At 38.0% G+C, this 22,846-nt stretch overlaps 2 protein-coding genes across 6 annotated transcripts in view; both read left to right on the top strand.

Moving 5' to 3' along the window:
• The window catches only part of frya (furry homolog a), a 53,521-nt gene extending 48,476 nt beyond the window's left edge, over window positions 1–5,045 (top strand). For 3 of the 5 annotated variants that reach the window (XM_079610678.1, XM_079610677.1, XM_079610680.1), the window contains exons 58-62: window positions 350–433; window positions 1,544–1,561; window positions 1,861–1,971; window positions 3,123–3,328; window positions 3,811–5,045. In XM_079610678.1, coding sequence (XP_079466804.1) covers window positions 350–433; window positions 1,544–1,561; window positions 1,861–1,971; window positions 3,123–3,328; window positions 3,811–4,069 — 678 coding nt within the window. In that variant the 3' untranslated portion in view covers window positions 4,070–5,045. The remainder of the gene's footprint in view (window positions 1–349; window positions 434–1,543; window positions 1,562–1,860; window positions 1,972–3,122; window positions 3,329–3,810) is intronic. The other 2 variants (XM_079610681.1, XM_079610679.1) reach the window with 1 other exon arrangement.
• A 1,205-nt stretch (window positions 5,046–6,250) lies between these two features.
• On the top strand, window positions 6,251–21,913 carry brca2 (BRCA2 DNA repair associated). The gene is made up of 27 exons (XM_079609539.1): window positions 6,251–6,428; window positions 6,649–6,741; window positions 6,881–7,102; window positions 7,196–7,268; window positions 7,364–7,401; window positions 7,518–7,546; window positions 7,839–7,950; window positions 9,661–9,716; window positions 9,915–9,996; window positions 10,118–10,807; window positions 10,891–15,198; window positions 15,288–15,389; window positions 15,495–15,564; window positions 15,662–16,005; window positions 16,166–16,356; window positions 16,442–16,629; window positions 16,726–16,896; window positions 16,974–17,328; window positions 17,411–17,566; window positions 17,673–17,820; window positions 17,921–18,030; window positions 19,039–19,240; window positions 19,331–19,497; window positions 19,599–19,737; window positions 19,841–20,094; window positions 20,202–20,327; window positions 21,089–21,913. Exons 2-27 carry the CDS (start codon window positions 6,708–6,710, stop codon window positions 21,443–21,445), a joined length of 8,724 nt encoding a protein of 2,907 aa, XP_079465665.1. The 5' UTR covers window positions 6,251–6,428; window positions 6,649–6,707; the 3' UTR covers window positions 21,446–21,913.
• Window positions 21,914–22,846: the final 933 nt, after the last annotated feature.

The raw sequence follows: 22,846 nt of genomic DNA, 5'->3' as shown, positions 1-22,846 counted from the left end.
AATGTTTAAAATAAGTATCTCATGCTCACCAAGGCTGCAATTATTTGATCAAAAATACAGTAAAACAATAATATTGTAAAATAGTTAAAAAAGTTACAAAAACAATATATTTTTATAAATAATAATGTCATTTATTTCTGTGATGGCAAAAAGCATCATGACTCCAGTCTTCAGTGTCACATGATCCTTCAGAAATCATTATGAAATAAAGAATGCTTAAATAAAAGTACTCGTTTCTTAAAATCAATCTTACTGACCCCCAAACTCTTGATTATCTTTGTAGATGCTTTAAATAAAAATGTTACAGCTTGTTCCTTTCAACTTTTTGTTATGCCTATGACTCTTCCAGTGGCTCCGCAACTGCAAGGCCAGCTTCCCCCAATGCACTGGAGATGGAGTGATCACCTATCAGCCCGCTGAAACAGAGGAGAAGGTATGAAACTTTGCCTTTTTAATATCATAACGGTTATATTGTCTGCCATTCCAAAAATAATAATAATAATAATAATATAGGAATTTCACTATTATTTAAGTTCAAACTTTAACTAACAGTTCAGCTGTCTAAAGCTGACACAACCCTAAAACGGCAGTGTGTCAGTGTACCACAAATATTGCATGCGTTTCTGTCTTTGTTTCCTAAAGCAAATATACAGTAATACTCTATGTGAATGTTTTAGTGTGGTTGCATTGTCTACTGATTGATGCCACTGTAATGTCCATTGTGTCCTGAGATATGAGTGAGATGAGTTGAATCAAATGTTTCAGATTTCATTTCAATGTCCCTCTTATATTTTCTGCGTTTCGATTGTTCTGTGATAGCTCTGTGAGTGACATCTCTTTTCTATTTGTCTGCTCTTTAACTTAACGCCTGTTTCAAATGCTAGCTGTGTTACTTCACAACAACGCCTCTTAATTTTTATGTTTGATTTGGGGGTTATTCTCTGCTGGGCATCGATGAACTTTGCAAAAACCCTGAAAAGGTTTTTTTCCCTGACTCTATAGACCAGGGACCAGTTGCAATGCCTTAAGACTGTGTCTTAAGAACTAGTCTGACCAAGTAGCAGTTAGACAAGAGTAATCAGTCTCACTTTTCCAATTAGACCAATCTACCTTTTTCTGTAACGGACCTTAAAAAGATAGGACCAGTCTGGAAGATAAAAAAAAAATGAGATGACTAACTTTTAAGACTAGTCTAAGCAGTTTATTCAACCGGACACTATTTTCATCCCTTTAAGATCCACAAAGACGACCAGTTAAATCACTAAGCTCTCAATAAAAAAGGCATTTAGGAAAGTGAATAATAATTGGCATCTTGTTTTGTCACCCAGCACAGTCCCCATGCAAAAATAAAAATAAGAGGACATAGTTGTGAGCCTTTTTTTCTTTCTCTGCTTGTCCATGAACTTTGTCTGCTCATGCATGTTGTTTGCTAATGCTTTATATTGCCAGTGCCACTGGGCTGCATGTTTTCACACTACTGTTTATTCAATACTTCTCTTCCTTCTCACTTCTCACCTTTTGTCTTGCAATGCCTGCTTTATAGCAAATGGAATCTCTTGCAGTAAGTTTAACAATCTTTTTTTTTTTTTTTACGTCACATCTTCTTTTTCCCTTCTTCCAAATACCCATATTATACAAGCACTCCCAAATAGTATAAAGCATATCAGATTTCTTTCAAAGGTCTCATATTTTTTAAATGAAAATGCTGTTTTGCTAACATTAACAAGCTTGTATCCTTGTTAATGATATGTTTCGTCTTCTATGCTAGAACTGTTCTGTAGTTCTTATATCCCAAGAAACTTATGAGACGTCTTAAACCACATTTTGGTATTTATTCTATGTATGTATGTTTGTTCACAGCAACTGGAGCTTTGTCAAAGACTCTACAAACTCCACTTTCAACTGCTGCTGCTTTTTCAGTCTTACTGTAAATTGATCGGCCAAGTTCACGCTATAAACTCTATACCAGAGGTATGTGGATTTGAGTGTCTTCTCATCTGAAAAGTCTGGCTTGCAATTCTTTATGAAATAGTATGGAGCACCGTACATGAAATGGGGAAATCTTGTGGCCACAAATTAAGAATTTGTTCCCACAGCTTAATTAATTAGCTTGTTTTAGTTCAGTCGTGGCCACATTGTACTCATTTGTTCCCTTGTTTTTGTAAACTTGTGTCCACAAATAAGAAACAGGGCCAGATTTACTAAACAGGGCAAATTAGCATGAGAGCATAATCCAATAAAAGCGGCAATGGGAGTGGAAAGTTCTGCGCGTGGTCTACTGACGACGCACAATGAAAGAACACAGACGCAGTCAGATAATTTCCATAATAACCAACAAAATCTACCAAGAGCAGTGCAAATTTGCGTCTGCTTCAAGACATGCTTTTTTGGGCAGTAAATAATGGCGAAAATACCAGTAAATCGACTAGCACAAACCTTAATAAATCACCTTGCGTGATTCATTTCCTCCTACAAATGCATATAAGGTCAGCCGCAAAAATAACCCTGTCCACGCCTTTTTAGCGCAAATTTTTCACTGCGTGTTTTTAGTAAATCCTGACAGTATATTTTTTAACGCTAAAAGAGGGTTTGCACAGGCGCAAGTAAAAGTAAAAGGAGGGAATAAATAAATACAATATGGCCAAGATTTAACTAAATTACTTAACAAATTAATATAATGTCGCCACGAGATAATTAAAATGAGGAAACAAGTCAATAAAATGCGGGTACTAACTAATAATTTATGGGAAAAACTCCTGGCCTCAATATCTAATTTTTTATTTTGTATTTGCATATCATGTGCAGGGCTCCTTAAAATAGCAATATTTGCTCATTGTGTTTGTTTATAATGTTTTTACTAGTTACTAATTACGTACTGGTTAGCATTGTTGTTGTTTTTGGACATGTACAATGTAAATACCATTATACTTTTAACTTTGTTGACGTACTATATAAATGCCATCATACATGAATATAGTAATCATTCTGTACTTTCTGATATCATCACTGTACTATGGTACCGCCACTGTATCTTTTTTGGAAGGGTTCAAGAATAGTTTTATTTCTCACAAAAGAGTAAATTAATTTGATTGTCATTTATGTGTAATTGCTGTCCATTCTAGCTGCAGAATATGTCCAGAGAGTTGAGTGAGTTGAGGAGTAACCTGCGGGCAGCAGCAGCCTCAGTGGCCAGTGAGACAGCAGCCGAACAGAGAGATCCCACCGCTGAATCCCCCTACAGCTCCTCTGAGGCTGCTGTACAGGCCATTCTAGAGAGCCTGAAAACCAACCAGTTCTCTAGAGCCATCCGTTACATACAGGAGTGCAGGTAAACTTCCCATCGGGAGAAATGACTACAACACATTGTTCTATAATGGAACCATCGAGAAAAAGAAAAAAGAAAAAAAGTAATCGTTTACTCACCCTCATTTTATTCCAAACCTGTTTGCATATCTTTCTGCAGACCACACACACACAAAATATTATGAAGAATGCTAGTAACCAAACAGATTTAGTTCACCATTAAATTCCATTGTATGCACAAAAAAATACAATGGAAGTCTGTGTGAACCGAAATGGTATGGTTACCAAAATTCCTCAAAATATCTTATTTTATGTTTCCCAGAAGAAGGAAATGCATACAGGTTTTGAACAACATGAGGGTGAGTAAATTACAGAATTGTCATTTTCGGGTGAACTATCGCATTAAAAGTGAGATAAAGTGAAAATTAAAACATTTGGAGGTATATGCAGTGCTTTGCTCTTTAATTATTCTAAATGAATAATAACTTTTCTAATGACATCTTTCAGGAAAATGTGGCCAAGTGACATCTTCGGCAGCAGCTCAGAGAATGAGATCCAGACTCTGCTCAACATCTATTTCCGGCACCAAACTCTGGGTCAGACAGGAACCTTTGCCCTGGTCGGCTCCAAACAAGACCTGTCTGAGATATGCAACCGACTCACTGAGCTGAACTGCGAGATCCGAGACATGATTCGAAGGGCGCAGGGCTATCGGGCCATCACTGCCTTCCTTCCTGACTCCAGCGTGACCGGCATCAGCCTTTGAGGCGCACTTTAAGGGATCAGGCCGGCATTGGCTTTCTCTCCACCACTCCTGTCTGAAGATGCTGCTGCCTTCATTGTTCTCCCCTAGCACACTCATTACTGTCCTGCTTCAGAGCTGACAGGATGTATAGCTTAAATAGCTTGGAAAAATGCAACAGGGGACAGTAAAAGAAGTCGACGCCTTGGCTTTTTTTGCACTAGTATGTATGTATGGGGCAGCCCCCTGCCTCTGAAATGGGGCCTCTACTACTGCAGGCATCAAATGTATACCAAAGCTCCACGAATGGCTCCTCCTGCCCACGTCTACCATTATACATGCTACGGGAAAATGTGCAATGCCTCACACCAAGTGAAACTTTTAATCTTCGAGAGAATGTTTTGTGCTCTCGGCTACTTGATAATACAGAAATGTTCTGTTCTTGTTTTGTTTTGTTTTTTTTTTCAGATAAAAGCCGAAAGCCGTTGTTAATGTGGCTTTCTAAATTGTTTCAGAGATCAGACTTTTCACTCCCTGCATCAGATTTGACCCATACAGACAGAATGTCTCTAACACACTGCAATGCTACTGTCAGAGAGAATTGGATGCAAAAAGGGGTCATCCAGCACTTACTGTATTTATGGGGCTGTTTGAGTTCACTAATGTCTTTCTACTGTTTAGTTGCTCCTAGAAGATTTATTTATATTCTCAAAAGAAAGATCATCATGCTTTGATTATCATAAAATGGTATAGTTTTATAGGATAGAATTCTGTCTATTCTGTCTATTGAAATGGCCAAGCATGCAAAGGTATGTACCACAAGACGAAATAGAGATATTTATGGAATAAAAAATATTTTAAATGAAAGATACATTTGTACATAGTAGTGGGAGTGTAGCCCATACTTGTAAGATTTTATTTTTATGATTTTATTTTGCTGTCTGCTGTATGAAAGTGTGCATGCAATAAATAGAACAATAAATAATATTAATTAATATCTGCTCAGTCATGGAGTGTTTTTATTTTATTTAAATACTTATTTAATACATTCAAATGATACAAATCAAAATTTAATTAAGAACAGTCACAGTTCTTAAATTTAGTTTTGAATTATTTGAATACATCTCAAAAACTTAATGAGAATGATTGGGTGTCCATGCTTTTATGATCATGTATGTACTTGTTTGTTAGTTTGTTTTAAATTCTTGAATAAATTACACAATGTATAACATGTTTTCTACAAAAGGGAATCTTAAATGACAGGATCAGAACTGAATTCAAGCAATGCATTATTATTCTTTTATTTGCTATGGTTGTGCGCCCTCTGGTGTTACCTGAATGGAAATGATAAAGACCCTCAAGATCAAAAGTTGACATTGACTTGACATGTCCCACGACTATGTCAATTTTGGTGGTCCGTGACTTTATTACAGACACAATTAACATTGTTTTATATGTGTTTGATCCATTGTTATCTTACATACAATTAAACTATAGCATTACACTCAACAAACTCTGGTAAATTACTTTATATTTTTGTTAGAATAAAATCATTTTTGGAATAAGCTGTAAGTATTAAGAAGTGACAAGTAAAATAACAGGTGATAATAAAAGATTAATCTGTAAAACTTAACATTGTAAGAGGTATACTGTACATGTGCTGTAAATGAAAATAAAAAAACAAGTTTGATGTTTACTTAGTGGAAATAGTCTTGCTGACTATAAACTACCAATATATTTTAAGCAAACACTGTCCAAAAATATGAACACTCATTTCCATTTTTTTTTATTAAATGCCAGTCACATTACAAACAATGAACATGACAATAGTAATTTCCAACATATAGTATGAAAAGTAGTTAACAAATATTGACTACAACAAATAGAAAAAGGAAATATTAAGAATAATAGGCTATAAAATAATAATACAAGTAAAAGTAAGAAAATAAACAAAAAGGAGCAGGTATGAGATCATCAAAAAGTGTCATTAGTGTAAGAGCTTAACTTTTTTGCTTTACTGCTTTTCAACCCAAGTAGTAACTCAATATAATTTTTCATATACATCTGAAATAACAAAAAGTTGACTCATTTCCATCTTTAATATACTCATAAAATAAACATTTGGGTTAGCACGTCAGCTCGCCCCTGAACTCAGGCGCGCGTTCTGATTGGTCGAGACAACTGCTCTTCCGTTGACGACACTGCGCTTATTGGCGGGATGTGTTAAACCAGCATTATGCACGCGCAGAATGAACAGATCCCCTCAGAAGACTTCAGGGAATAAAACATCTTCAATCGGCGATGAAGAAGATATTTCCAGGAATATCGAGAAGTCAAAAGTTTCAAAAAGCTTTTATTTGTTTCAACATGTTCATTTACGGTCGTAAGTTACAGAACTTCCAGTTCTGTTTCCTGTTGATTGTAGCTAGTTCAGATAGCATTGTAAACATAGTAATATGTAACTTATGCGATTATAGAACTGCTACTTTCAATGACAAACTGTTACTTGAGAACTACGTAATATAAAAGTCAGAGACACTGATGATAGAGATGCATGTTACAATCAATTACGTCTTTAAGTGTGTTTCTTTGTTTATCTGTAGGTCCAGTGTCAATGTTATTGTGCTTGGTTCAGATTTAACCCCATCACACTCATGGCAGCATGTTTGACAATTTCTATCACCAAATTGACAAAGGTAAACACTTCAATAATATGAATACTAATAATGTGTAATATATTATAATGATTGTTATACCATTATGATTATTTACTAGTGTTATTATAAATAGTCATATCATTATGAAATTATTGATTCTGGGTTATTGTGAATTAAGAGCTTGGACCCCTTAATCCAGACTGGTTTGAAGAGTTGACTGCAAAAGCTTCCAGAGATGAAGGGCGTCCTGACAGTTTGGAAGCTGAGCAGGAGGAGGACACTGTCAAAGCACCAGAGACATCAGCCCTGGCCAGTCAACTGTATTCTACACCCAAAATATTTAAGCAACAACACTTTCAGTCCCCCGATTCCATTCCTAATGAAGAGTCACCTTATGGAGGTAGCATAATTGCAGTGTTATGTATGTATGATGTATGTGTATATAAAGGACATAGCATGTACTGTACTGTACAATTGTTTTATTTCCACCCAGTGGCTAATGCAGACTTATCAACCTTTCCCTGGGCAGAATCGAGCCCTTGTTTGTTTGGCTCAGCCAAAGACAGGTAATTATGTTTATGAGTTCTGTGAATTTAATGAAAAATATGAAAGTCAAGCAGAAGGTTAATGTAAGTTTCTCTCCTTTCCTTTATGGTCACAGATTGGATAGATCCTGTGAAAAACCTAGAGAATGCTTTGGTAAGAAAGTTTTAGATTATCTTTCCTCTTTTATTTAAAAAAATTAATAAATAAGGCTGTTCTAATATTAAATATTGTGCTTTATTTGTTAATGATTTCCATATGTGACATTACAGGCCTTCTGGAGACACCAAAAAGATCTTTGGTAAGTCAACACAAAATCACATAACTGGTCATATCATATTTACTTTCTTAAGTCATGTTATTGTTCATGCTTATTTGCTTGATTCATCCATGCCATGCATGTTTATCTAATGGGAAAAAAATATATTTTTTTTATTTATAAAAAAAATATTTTTATAATTTATTTCAAACCCTCCTCTTCAACCACCCATTTCAGGAACGTTTCACATTACAGAAAAACAAAACACAGTTTCACATTGACTTCAGAAGGCATTCTAGACATGAATCATGATGTTGAGTTTGATCTCTTCCAGACACGTTCAGCAAAGCTGATATCCGAGAGCCTTGGGGCACATATCAACCCTGACTTATCTTGGACCAGCTCCTTTAACACCCCATCATCTTTGACTCCCACCGTGATATTGCGTATGTATGAATATTCTTATGCCTTGTCTCTTTAGTAGTGAAAAATGTACGGTTTACAATTAAAAACACTAGATCATAATGTCAAATTTCTCCACATTATCTCCACACTGTTAATCTATGTAATTATAGCAACAACAACTTTGTATTAATACTTGCTGTTGAATATGTTTCACCTTTATTAGGCTTCAACAAGAAGATGAGCTCGCACACATAATAGTAGAAGATCTCTTACCAAAAATACATTATTTAGAGTCCAAATGCAAAGGCAAAACTTTTTCGTCATCAGTGAAGTGAAATCGTCTACTGTTATGTGTGTGAGCTCCTCTTCTTTTTGAACTTTGATATGTTTTTGAGCTTACGCACCAACGTATCTACACACGTTTTCAGTATTTGTCGCAGATGTTTTACAGCTTCTCGGCAGTTTTTGACCTTTATTAGGCTGTCAGGGTTATTATACATTTATTTCAAGAGTCCAACATTAAAATGATACAATTGGTAACAACATATATTTTGAAATAAGTTAAAACCTTATATATATATTGATCAAATGATGAGTAAAAAAGTCATCAATGCTTCAGAAGATTTTAAAGATTCAATTCTGTCACACAGATTTTATTTGACAACTGGTGTTACAACCAGGTCAAACCTTGTATGGTATGTTAGATATATTGGCCCTCATTTATGAAAAGTGCGTACACCAAATTTCCAGCGTACACCTGGCGTACACCTAAAACCACGGTGACTTTGCGATTTATCAATATGGACGTTGGCGTACGGCACGCTCAAATCCTACGCCAGCTCAGGAGGTGGTGTACATGTACGCACGTTTTGAGTTAGTGCTGAAATGCGCAGAAAAACAATTCCTAACACCACAAAACGCACTGACAAACTAAAGATATGATATATTATGACCCACTGTAAAAAAACAACAACATAGAAATGATAAACTTCAGTGTTTATTTTTGTGAGTTAAGCCCGGCAGGTGCGCACGGACTGGGTTCAGTAATGAAAGGCTTTCATTGACCAAAAAATTATTCAGACTGACAAAATAATTAAAATGACATTCTTCTTCTTTTAAATAATAATACTAATACAAATAATAATAATAACAACGACATTCTTCTTTTAAATAACAATAAGCGTCATTAATAATCATAATACTAATAAGAAGAATATTACAAATTGTCATGCAATTATTCACATCATCATTGTACACCCCATTACATGTGACGTCATGCGAAATTCAACGCTAATAGTTTCAAAACACGTGCTGTAAAATAATGCATTGTTGTGATAGGTAATTTGCTCAACCAACCAGCGATTTAAACTGGATTTCCACCGGAGAAGTTTCTCCTCTTTGCCGTCTTCCGTGTGTCCATGACGTAAAATGAGGGCGTGGGGGAGGCGAAGACGTGAATATATAGGGGCGTGTTAATCTAATGACGATCGTTTTCAGCCGCGGCATTTATCAAGAGGCAGGTATTGCGTACACCTGAATTTCAAAGGTACGCACAGCTTCATAAATCAGGCGGTGAGAGGAGTGTAAGCATAATCTTACGCCAACATATAGGCCCGTTTCGACGCAAGATTGATAAATGAGGGCCAATGTCACTATATCATATTTGTGATTTGAAGAAATGTTACAATTACACCCTGGTCTCCTGATCAGGTATGAGCTACTCCGCATGAGCTATTCTTCTTTTGCTTTAGCAAAAACAGAGGATCGCGGTTCTTCGTCAAGTGGCCTCAAAGACAAGGAAGCAATTGTAAGTGCAAATCTGAAGTTCTGTACATAATTAAAGAATAATACTGTATATATGTATGTAATGTTTTTCTGCATTCTATGGCTGTAATTGTGTTTTTGCTTTTTGGATTATGGCTCCTAATATTCTGAGATTCTGCTTTCACCAACATAGAATTACCTGATGACTGATGGCTTGTTTTCATTCTCTTATTCACTCTAGTTTGTGCGGAAACTGTTCCCAACTCTTTCAAAAGTCTCTGCAAGCACTGCATCATTAAATGATGCAACATTAAACCAAGATGGTGAGTGAGTTACTGTATATTTAAAATAATTGTTTTTTGTGTGTGTGAAATGCATACACATACCAGTAACTCTGATTAGAAAATAATTGGGATTATTTTGTACTCTTCTTTTCAATGATAGCCAAAAGTGAGACTATTCAGATTGATAACTTGGGAGAAAATCCTGTTTGTTCTCCAAAAGCATCTCTTGATACAAGTGCTCTGTGGAAGCAGACGGTTCCCAACGCTATAGAGGATGGGGATGTCCGGACCACAGTGCAGAATGTTCTTAATGGTGCTGAGGATGCGTTATCAATATTCTTCAGCAACAGTACTTCAACTCTGCGGAGAATCAAAACCAAAGAGAGGATCAGAAGGAGAATATCCGATTCTTTAAAGGATGTCAAATCGCTTGTTTTAACTACAGAGCCAGAAGAGACATTAAAGGCTGATGTAGAAACAAATAGCCCAAACAAAAACAAAGATATCATTCAATGGACCCCACTAAGTTTATCAGAATCTATTCTGAACGGAGGCTGTTCGGGGGCGTCTTTGATAAACAATCACAAGACTGTAGCATCCACTGAAACTAATGGTTGTACTGTTTTCAACTGCACTGGAGAAAGTAGCCAAAGTTTTTCACAGAGTGTAAGACTCAGATCTTATCCAGAAGAAGCTGAGCGTCAGAAGACTTTGTTAGACAAATCACCTGCTTACATGCTCACTAGAAAGTCCAGGAGGTTTGTGTATCAAGTGCCAAGTTCCGATTTGTCAAAGACTGTAATTGAGCACAAAGCAGCTCTACCAGTATGTTTGGACCATACTGTCAAAGGTAAGATTGTTCTTGTATTAAATTATCTTACAAATATTGTGTGTACATATTTTTGAACAGCTTTTTCACTTTGTATTTTACAGAAAATTCCTCCGTTGAAAAGGAGTCTAGTGACCTTAACAAATCCAGATTCGCCAGTGAAAATGCAATCGATAATCAGACACATCCGGAAGCCGTCGAACCGTTATCTACAGAACCCCATGATTTCGACTACGGATTGGATATGACACAGCTTTCCAAAGCATTTGCAGAGGATTTCACACAAGAAATAAGGCCTGGATTGCTGCTTGACGTACCTGTGAAGAGTGACCAAAATGGCCAAGTGCAACCTGAAGCTGAGTTTGAGGAGAACAAAGTTGGTAATCACAATGACATCTCTAATTTAGAAGAAATGTCTGTCAACTCCGCAAACAAGTCAACGCTCATGCTCACAACTTTTGATATCAGTCATGACAGTGGTTGCCCCACCACCTTTTCAGATTTGGATGGTACGACAGCCTCATGCACAGACATTAAGGAGTGTTGTCCTACATTTCAAACTGCAAACAACAAGGCCATTTTCATACCAAGTGAGGCTGTAATGAAGGCCAAAGCATCATTGGATGAAGCTGTAGGGGATGGTTTGAGCATCACTTTAAATCAAACAACTCCAAAACATTATCAAACAATTGAAACAATGTGCAAATCAGTTTCAGGAAGCACTAATGCAACCAGATCTACTGTAGGACAGTTCATCTTCCCTAACCATGCATCAATAACGTGTGTTAGTGATGCGCCAAAAAGTGACAGTCCAAAGAGCTTTAAAATGAATATTTCAAGTTACTCTTCACCACAGTCAAATGAATCCGATTATAAAACGGGTTCAAAGAGGAATAGTACAACTTTAGATGTTAGCCTTCAAACAGAGACTCATTTGAAAGAGAAATTGTGGAGAGATTCATCAAAGTGCATTAATCAAAAACTGGATTTCAAAAGAAGTGCTGAAAGACAGACTGTGTCCAACATTAACAGCACACACAAACCCACTGCAGTGGACTCCAGCCGTGATGTTGAGAAGAATGGCACTTTGACAGCTTCTCAAAAGGCTGATGTTACAGAATTGTGCAATCTTTTGGAGGAAGCAAATAGTCAACATGAATTTACCCAGTTCAAACCGACAAATCTTGGCTCTGAGAACAACACCACTACAGAGAGAGAGTGGGATCCTGACATAGTCAACGGCATCGACTTTGACGATAGTTTTAACTGTGATTTTGTGAAAGGAAAGCATCCAGTTAAGAAAGACTCTTCTTCAGTAAACAGTTCTGATCATATTCAAACTGTAGATGCTGCCAAATTATGCACCATGTCAAAGGAAACACGAAATGGTACTGTGACTGAAGACAATTCTTTAGTTGATGGATTGAAGAATGTGCTGTCTAATTTTACTGATAATACTCAGTTCCACTGCCTTGGTTTTAAAACTGCTGAAGGGAAACTTATAAGCATCTCAGAAAAGAGTTTAAACAAGGCAAATAACTTTTTTGAAGAGGATGACCAAGAACTCAAGGTGGATTTTGGAGTAATACAATCTGAGTATTCTGAAACAAAGCTTTCAGCCAATACTTTTGACAGTATAAGCACAGAAAATAAAACCCACAATGTAAAGAACTTGCATTTCGGCTGTGTATATGTAAATGCAGCTTGTAAAGAGATAAATAAGCAAGTGGCAGGAATGGAGCAGAATTGTTTAGGTGAAAAAACAGATGTTGTTTGTGTTGACTCAAATAGTCATTTTGGATTTATTACAGCTAAGGGAGCGAAGCTGAAAGTGCCTGAAAAGGCGTTTTTGCAAGCAAGAAAACTTAACGATGTTGACAGCTTGGAGTCGCAAACTTACGTACTCACTCTCCACGCTTCTGGAAAACACGATGCCTCTATGTCAACGACTAGCCTTCAGAAAACAAAAGCTGTTTCTTGGAGTGAACCCTCTATAAAAATGAATCAGCCAGACTCGGTGGTGGTAAATCAAATATCTGATGTTCCGGATATTCCTTCCTTCAGCAGTGAGAATGTCTTCCAAGAACAGAAATCTAGCAATGATGCTAAAGAATTTTGTGCAAATATATTTCCCTCAGAAACTTTTGTGCCTCAGTCAGGGCAAGGCTATGGTTTTCAGACCGCCTGTGGGAAAGGAGTTTCCGTTTCAGCCAGCGCCCTTAAGAAGGCAAAGGGCATATTCAAAGACTGTGATTCAAATATTACCAACTTGGAATCTGCAAATATGGAGGGAAAGAATGACAAACTAGTTGAAATCATCGAACAAACAAATGCATCCATTTCAAATTGTAAAAGTGTTTCATTTTCAAATGTGGTGAATGCCAAAACTGTTCTCAGGGACACTGATCTGATTAATGAATTCTCATTGCAGTCCTCTTTGGACCAGCAACCCCCTCAGGAAAAAGTATGTGAGAAAAAAGTAATTCAAAATGAATTCTCTAAGCATCTCTCGGAGTTGCTTCCTCTTAACGGCAACTGTGGTTTCAGTACAGCCAGTGGTAAGAAGGTATCCATCTCAGCTGGAGCACTACAGAGAGCTAAGGATGTATTTTCTGAGACAGTTGATGGTACCTCATGTGCTAGTAGTTCTCCAAAAACAAAGCAGGTTGTCGATAACCAAACAGACTATATTTCCTCAAGAGAACACAAAGGATTAAGTACAGAAGGTGGGATGAAGGTGGCTGTCTCTGCTACTGGGCTACAAAGGGCAACGTATCTCTTCAAAGATTGTGAAAAGGAGAGTTTATCATCCAAAGATCTTCAGCCCCAAAACTGTAAAGGTTTCAACAATGTCTCAGAAAAGACACTGATTAAGGTAAAACCGGCATTTGCAGGTTCCAGTGACGTCCCTTTCAGCCATGAGCCTGAAACTGGGAATCCTTCAGGAAAAACGGTAGGATTCTCTACAGCAGGTGGAAAGAAGGTGGCCATTTCTGCCACTGCACTTCAGAGGACCAAGAGTCTGTTTAACGATTGTGAAGAGGAGGTCGCTTCTGGGAGTCTTCAGCACCAAGCCTGTAAAGGTTTCAGCACTGCCAGTGGCAAAGATGTTACTGTCTCTGAAAATGCACTGAGCGAGGTTAGAGCGGCATTTGCAGGTTGTGAGGATGCCTCGTACAGTCATGAGCCTAAAAATTCTTCAGGAAACAATGTAGGATTCTCTACAGCAGGTGGGAAGAAGGTGGCCATATCTGCCAATGCACTTAAGAAGGCCAAGAGTCTCTTTAACAATTGTGAAGAGGAGAATTTAGCTTCTGGGAGTCTTCAGGACCAAGGCTGTAAAGGTTTCAGCACTGCCAGTGGCAAAGATGTTAGTGTCTCTGAAAATGCACTGAGGGAGGTCAGAGCGGTATTTGCAGGTTGTGAGGATGCCTCGTTCAGTCATGAGCCTAAAAATTCTTCAGGAAACAATGTAGGATTCTCTACAGCAGGTGGGAAGAAGGTGGCCATATCTGCCAATGCACTTCAGAAGGCCAAGAGTCTCTTTAACAATTGTGAAGAGGAGAATTTAGCTTCTGGGAGTCTTCAGGACCAAGGCTGTAAAGGTTTCAGCACTGCCAGTGGCAAAGATGTTGCTGTCTCTGAAAATGCATTGAGGGAGGTTAGAGCGACATTTGCAGGTTGTGAGAATGCCTCGTTCAGTCATGAGCCTAAAAATTCTTCAGGCAGCAATGTAGGATTCTCTACAGCAGGTGGGAAGAAGGTGGCCATCTCTGCTACTGCACTTCACATGGCCAAAAGTCTCTTTAAAGTTTGTGAAGAGGAAAACGTCGCATCTATGGAATTATCATCAGAAAAAGTCTTGCCTCAGACTAAGAGTTCTCATAGAAAAAGTGAGGACATTGTGGATGAAAACCTAAAGTTTGAACAACTAAAAAAGAAAAACTGTGGTTTCAGCACCGCTAGTGGTAAAGGTGTGTCTGTATCAAAAGTTGACCTTGAAGAAGCTTCTAAATTATTTAGAGACTGTGATGCCCAAGTTACGGCTACTGATAACCACCTGCTACAGATTGATTTCTCAAAACGCTGTACTCAACATAAAGAGAGACGAACCGAAACCACTCTACATCCTTTGCCATCTAAAGTAACTCCGAATATACCTGCACAACTAGACTTGAACTCTTTGGATTTTAACAGTTGCACAGACACCCAGCAGGAGTACTTTGAGCAGGAAGCGATGGCTTGCACTGAAGCTTTACTGGCAGATGATGACCTGAATGAATCGGCCAAGTTGGTGATGTCAGAGGGCACTGATAACCAACAAAGTCTATTTATTCATGATCGACAGATACAGGGGTCTTTTGACCAGAACAGGAGGAGGAAACGTCAGTTTGATTCCTGCAGTATAGCAGGTATGGCTCTGTTTTATTTTGTAAGGGCAACTGTATGAATCAATACATTTGATATGTTAACCTCTCATTATGTTAAATACTTTGTTTAGATTCAGGGCAGCCTCCTTTGAAAAGACAACTTCTCTCTGAATTTGATCAGACTTTAGATGCAAAATTCTCTGGCCTCAAACCACTAAAAAGCTGTCCTAATGGTTCGTTTGTTTTGTGTGATTTTTTAATAGATATATTACTTCTGTTTATTTTATGATAAAGAACTATCTAACTTGTATTTCTTATTCATGAATTCCCTTTTACAGGAACTCTAAAAGACAGGCGTGTCTTCAAATATAATGTCCTTCTCAAGCCGAATGTCACTGCTCCGGATTGGTAGGTTGTATGTTTTACTGGTTATAAGAGTTAAGAATTCAGCATTTAATATCACAAGACATCTTTAATTCTTACAAATTCTCTTTTATATATGCAGGCATCATGAGGGCGAAAAGTCAAATGACCTCGAAAAACATTGTTCTACTGTGTCTGTCCAAAACAGATGCAACTCAGACACCAAAGGAGGGGTGTTTATGCCCCCTGTTCAGGAGGTTATGATGACTGGTACATCAATCTGTCAAAATGTCTCTAAAGTGTCCAGTGGTTTTATGCCACTTTTCAAGAAGGAAAACGAAGAAAAAAATGATCATATCAATCAGATGGACCAAAAGATGAAAGCTTCTACATCACATAGTGACAGTGACCTACATGAGGGTTTTAAGCCTAGATCAACCACTTCAGTGGAAAGCGTAGTGAAAATCATTAACTCTGAAGAGAAAGGTATCCATTTACTATCTTCTAATTCTATCTTTTTACTATATCTCTCAAAATACATGTATCATAATCTTAGGGTATTTATATGGCAGTGTCCAAAACGGATGTAGAGATAGAAATTAATCATTTGAATACAGCAATACTTTTTTTCTTGTGATGTTAATAGACACTGAGGCGTGGCAGGAGACCTTGGACCTAGCCAGGGACATGCAAGACATGAGGTTAAGAAAGAAGAAAAGGCAGACTATTCGTCCTCTACCTGGCAGCCTTTACCTTGCTAAGACTTCTGCTGTCCCCAGAATAGGTCTGAGGTTTGCAGTTGGATGCAAATGTCCTGGTCAATACACACAGGAAGAGGTATTTTTTTTTTATACATTTTTGCTAACTATTTTACTGTTGAAAAATTACACTTTGTATACTAATTTTTCTCTCTCCATCTTAGCTTTACCACCATGGTGTGCATCAGAAAGTCTCAAATATAACCAGCGAAAATGCTGAATCATTCCGATTTGACTTCTATGACTTCTTCAAACGTGAGCTTCTCATTGAGTCTGGTGCTGTCCAGCTGGCAGATGGTGGCTGGTTGGTTCCAGACAGTAAGGGTACTGTGGGCAAAGATGAATTTTATAGGTAAACATTACATGCTGATGCACTGTTATCTTGCACAACAACATTGTTCATTGAAGTAGTTTGTGTACCATTTTGTAATTATAATTCTTTTGTCAGTGCATTGTGTGACACCCCTGGTGTTGACCCCAAACTGATCAGTGATGCCTGGGTGTTCAACCACTACCAATGGATTGTATGGAAACGGGCCTCCATGGAAAGAACCTTTCCAGTTTTGATGGGTAGCCTGTGTTTGACTCCAGAGCAAGTACTTCTGCAGCTGAAATTCAGGTATTGAATCATTGTAAAGCTCATATTTTTTTAATCCAAAAATTAAAGCATCATAACGGTTTAATTTTTGCACTTAGATATGATGTGGAGGTGGATCACAGTCAGAGATCTGCTCTTAGGAGGATCATGGAGAGGGACGACACTCCAGCTAAGACATTAGTGCTTTGTGTATGTGGTGTTGCTAAAACTTGTCAAAATTCAGAGAAGCCAGTGAAAGATGAACAAACTCCCAATGCAAAGATGGAGTCCTGTGTGATCTGGCTCACAGACGGCTGGTATGCCATCAAAGGCATGTTGGACCCTCCGCTCTCTGCCATGCTGAACAAGGGCCGTCTCAGAATCGGTGAAAAGATTGTTACTAGTGGAGCAGAGTTGGTTGGTTCCCAAGAAGCCTGTTCTCCACTGGAAGCTCCTGAATCTCTGATGCTAAAGGTAAAGGTTGAGTTCAACAACGATGATCTATGTGATATAAATCCTGTCAGACTTTGTTTGATTTGTCATTTTTTTATTTCAGATTTCAGCCAACAGCACAAGACGAGCTCGATGGGACACTAAGTTGGGGTACTATCGCGACCCTCGGCCTATCAGGCTCCAGCTATCCTCATTGTACCCTGCTGGAGGTGGTGTGGGCTGTGTGAACATTGTGGTGTTGAGAAGTTACCCCACGCAGGTCTGCTCCAACTCAACAGCTCTTAATAAAATGTTATCATCTGTAAAGGTTGAGTGCATAATTTTGCTTATGTTCCAAACAATTGACTGACTTTCTCATCAAACAGTGGATGGAGAAGAAGCCCAACGGTGTCTTTATATTTCGCAACGATCGTGCCGAAGAGCGAGAGGCCAGAAAACACAGCACCTCAAAGCACAAATCCATGGATCTCGTTATTTCTAAAATACAGACCCAGTTCGAAAAAGAAATGGAAGGTAGGGTTTCATTATATTTACTTTAATTATTAGACATTAAACTTTATCGGGAGGTTTGTATGTAAGGACTTTTGATGAGTGTTTTTCCTCCATGTATAAGGTAATAAGAAAGGTCGAAGGCAAAGGAGGACATTTAGTCGACATGAGATTGAAGCTCTGCAGGATGGGGAAGAGTTGCATGAGGCAATGGAACAGGATCCTGCTATTGAGGTGAAGTTTGGTTCATTTTAATTCATTATACCTATGCATATTTTTTGCCATTAGGAAGTAAACAAAGAAACAACAAATAAATTGGCATTGTGTCAAACCATGTACCAACATTAGGGGTGTAACGGTACGCAAAAATCACGGTTCGGTACGTACCTCGGTTTTAAAGTCACGGTTCGGTTCATTTTCGGTACAGTAAGGGAAAGAAATGCAAAACATTAAACTGCTGGTTGTTTACTATAAACTTTTTTTTAACAATTTGTTTACACTTTTTTAAACACACTTTTTTAATAAAATATAGGCTAATAAATAGAAAATATATAAAATAAAAAAGAATAAGAAATAAAATACTGCTGCAAAGTTCTCCACTAAATAAAATACTCTCAAACCAATATTGGCCATGACGCTAGCTAGCGAGCGAGAGGCTGGGCTAAAGCGAGCATGTGATCTTTAGCCCTTTAGGCTGAAGATGTGGTGATCTTTATTTATGCGATATTTATGTCCGAGCCCGACCCGAGTTAAAATCCTATTTTATTTCTCATACTAATGACACGTACGTTTGTTTGTGTGGAAAGCCCGCTTTTAACAGAAAGGCATTTGGAAATGTCCACAGATGAGAGCATCAGCGCGCACGGAGCTACAAGCGCTCTTAACACAGGCGCGTGTGCACGTGTTTCGTTGTCACAGCAACATAAACAAATTTCCGCACACAGGAAGACAGATGTAATGGTACTATTTTACATGTATTTGAATCACAAAAACGATTAATCAGTGCAACGCGGAGACTTCCGACACTGAATATGTTCGTGTGGAAACTCGGAATTGACGTATGTTCCGCACACAAAACTAGCCTAATTTACGTGAATGATTGCATTCGGTACACATGTGCACCGTACCGAAAGTGCTGTACCGAAACGGTCCGGTACGAATACACGTACCGTTACACCCCTAACCAACATGGATCCTTTTAATAAAATATAATTACTTCAACTCTATATGTTATTTGAGTAGACCCATGTTAGTGAGAGGCAGATGGAGGCATTGAGTAAGTACAGACGCTGTCTAGAGGAAAGGAGTCAGGTGGAGCTGCAGGAGCGTGTGCATAAGGCTGTAATGGAAGCCCAAGAGGCTGAGGGTGGGTGTCCCAATCGAGATGTCACTCCTGTTTGGAAGCTCAGCATTACCGACGCCAATGACCTGCATAACGACCGTGGTGAGCCAAATGGATATCATCTTTACTCTTTGGTTGGATGTTGTAGTCGCCGTTTTAACCTGTTATCGCTGGGTGCCATACATTTCCTAGTTTACACGCTGAATATCTGGCGCCCGTCGCGGGACTTGTATGGCTTGCTAAGAGAGGGCCACAGATACAGGGCATATCACCTCGCCACATCTGAGGGGAAGAAACGCTCAGGCATTGCTCACATACAACTCACTGCCACCAAGAAAACACTCTTTCAGGATATTGAGGTAAACTAAGTGTTGAACAACTTTGTTCTCACCACAGGCTAATTACTTTCTCTTTAATGATTACATTTGAAATGGTCTTACAAAAAATCTGTTTGAGCCAGGTGTCTCCAGATTGGTTGCATCAGCATTTCCGTGCTCGAGAGTGCGTACGCTTCAGAGAACTTCAAAACTCTCAATTCAGCTCTCCTTGTGGGGAGGTGGACATTGTGGGATATATTGTCTCCATAGTGGGAAAACAAGGTTAGTTGCATTAATTTGTATTAAAACGTCTGTCATCTTGTGTAAAAGCTGTTTTTGTTTCCTCAAACTATGACACATTTTGACTGTTTAAATGTCTTCTCAGGAAATTGCCCGGTACTGCATCTTGTGGATGAGAACTTTGATCTTGTCTCTGTGAGAACCTACAGTAGTCTGGAGCAGTTGGCTGTAGAAGAGCTGGTAAAGCCGCGAGCACTGATTGCTCTTAGTAATCTTCAGGTGAGACAGCTCTCTGGGCCTGTGCCAAGCCTTTATGCAGGAGAACATGCACTATTCTCCGTAAACCCCAAGGAATCCCATCTGCAAGAAGCTGTGGCCCATCTGAAGACTTTTGTACAGGTTAATGAATCAGCTTTTAAACTTTCGTATTTAAGTACATGCACATCAAAGAGTGGTTCCTCATGTCTTTTATTGTTGCTGATTAGACTTGTTGGTTTTTTGCACAGACTTGTGAGGAGTTTTTCAGCATTGCGGAGGAGAAAGTCTCAGATGTGGTTCCTTCAGGTGTCTTGGATTGTTTTCAGTCTCCAAGAACTCCTAGTGTGCAGTCTTATCCAAAAATTAATGGCAGGGTTAGTATGAATTTCTTTTTATGTGGAAAAGTATTGGTTTTATTAGTGGTGCTTATAATGGCAAGCATCACTATAATTATTACTTTGTTCCACACCGTTTGTTCTGTAGACATGAAAGCTGCTACATCTTAAATTTTTTTTTGTGGTAACTTGTCAATTACTAATAAAAAAATATTAATAAATGAATAATATAATTTACATTAACCATGTTATAATTATAATAATAATTATTATTATTAGTTAACATTTTATACATTTTATGAACACACACTGCGGCCCAAAAATTTGAGGTCGCATTAATACTTTTATTCAGCAAGGATGCATTACATTGATCAAAACTCAGTCAAGACATTAATAGCTAAACATTTTTTTTTTTGCGGTTTACACAAAAGCAGAATGTTTTCAACATTGATAATAATAATACATTTCTTCAGAAGCAAATCAGCATATTAGAATTATTCTGAAGGTTCATGTGACACTGAAGACTGGAGTAATGATGCTATAAAAAATTCTGCTTTACCTTCACGGGAATAAATTACATTTTAAAATCTATTAAAATAGAAAAGTTATTTTAAATTTAAATATCACTTTACAATATTGGTGTTTTATCTGTATTTTGATCAAATAAATGCAGCCTTGGTGAGCATAATAGATTTTTAAATATTTTTTTTAAAAAAATGTAATGGCCCATATTTATAAATGCACTCATGTATGTTCATTAGATGCAAAAAATCTATTATGCCCTGTGTTGAAATTCCCAGGTAACCCCGCAGCAGAAAAGCAGCGGTTTCTCGCCTTTCACCCCATTGAATAGAAGAACACCTGTGTCTGCAAGTAACAGCGAGGGAAAAGACCCCAAAAACTTGAAAAGAAGACAAGGTTTGGACTACTTATCACGTATCCCGTCCCCTCCACCCATCACCCCCCTGAAAACTAGAGCTTCTCCCTGCGTTAGCAACACCTTTAATCCTCCAAGGAGATCTGTGACTCCCAAACCTCCACAGAATGAGTCACCTCGAGCCTCGCGTCCCCCACCGGGAGAGGAGAAGTGGGTGCATGATGAAGAGCTGGTGATGATTGACACCCAGGCGTTACTGGATGGGCTAAGGGTAGGCTGATGGGAAAAGTATGACTCTCCTGGTGAAACTAAATGTGAGTTAAAACACAAGAACGAATTCCAGCATTCAAGTGATTCAGAACTATGGGTACTGCAAGTACTGTTCATACTGTGTTGGCAGAGAAAGCAGAACTATGGGTAATGCAAGTATTGTTCATACTGTGTTGGCAGAGAAAGCAAATGGCATGTTTTTGCTTTCTCGTTACCTGGTTCTCTGATGGTAAATGATATGCAAGGTATGCACCTTTTTACAACTGCTGCAATCATTTTTAAAATTCTTTCTTGTACTACTAAAGTTAGTAACGTTCAGTGGAAACAGTATATGTAAAGTATATGTAAAAATTGTTTATATATTTTATTTTTATTAAAAGATGGAAAGTAATTTCATGCAGAGGTGACATTCATGACATTTGATAAGACATGCACTATGTTCGAATAAAACAAACAACTGATAATACTGGAAACTATTGCACTTTTGCACATAACACACAGTTTGTTCTACTGACATGAATAATGCACTGCTTACTAAGAGGGGGTTGTTATTTTTGAATGACAAAAAAAAAAAAAAAACTTTAAGGAAAGATTTGCACCATATATTATATAGACTTTATAGTGTGATCTTTGATAGTGATCACCTAGAATGCACTAGCATCATAGTGACAACATTTCCATAGGCAGCCATTCACTATTTCTTCTGAAAATGTAAATATTGATCTTAAAATTGATTTCACAATCCGTTGTGTAGAAATGTCTTCTATTAATGAACAGCAGGTGGAGCCTTAACACTTGCCCTTTACTAGCCGCAAAGTCTGTTGGAAGATTTTGAAGTCCTATCTGCCTTTTTCATATTAAATCTGAAGAAATGGAACAAGCAATATGAATATATGTCTTAATAACCACTAAAAAATTGGCATCATAGATAGCAGTGGGTATGACAAAAGTCTGACAATTGTCTTGATCTTCCTGGCAAACTCGCTGGCAGGCTTATTTAACAGACCGCAAAGGCAGACAAAATGGGTTTCTTTTCCAAACAGAACTGTGTCATATTGAATCATCTCTGATCATAATATTACAATTGCAGGCATTTGCTCTAGAGAAAATATAGAATGTTACCACTGACTGGCTTTTCAAATCAGTTTAAGGATTTTTGAAATTTAAAAGCAACCCCATAATCTATTCACTCGTTAAGGAATGCTTCAGAAAACCACAGACATGCCAGATTTGCAGTCCGCAGTTGCCGTTAGCTGCCATCAGTGGCTTTCAGTTTTACATCTATCATCTCATCATTGGGAATGTGCTGACTCAGCACACATCCAGCTCTATTTTAAGATCTTTGGCCCACAATGATAAAGATACACTCCTGTTGTGTAGCAAAGAGACACAGAAGATGATATCTGTTAGT

The sequence above is a fragment of the Phoxinus phoxinus genome, assembly GCF_949152265.1.
Source record: "Phoxinus phoxinus genome assembly, chromosome: 4".
Taxonomy (NCBI): Eukaryota; Metazoa; Chordata; class Actinopteri; order Cypriniformes; family Leuciscidae; genus Phoxinus; species Phoxinus phoxinus.
The sequence above is the reverse complement of the archived record's forward strand: the minus strand, read 5'-3'. Positions and strand labels throughout refer to the sequence as shown.

Excerpts from the sequence above, each read along its gene's own strand:
- brca2 (XM_079609539.1), top strand. The coding sequence starts at position 6,708 with ATGTTTGACAATTTCTATCACCAAATTGACAAAG. Across the intron at positions 16,897-16,973 it reads CTTCTGCAGCTGAAATTCAG|ATATGATGTGGAGGTGGATC; the intron begins GTATTGAATCAT and ends TTTTGCACTTAG. Across the intron at positions 19,498-19,598 it reads CACTCTTTCAGGATATTGAG|GTGTCTCCAGATTGGTTGCA; the intron begins GTAAACTAAGTG and ends TGTTTGAGCCAG.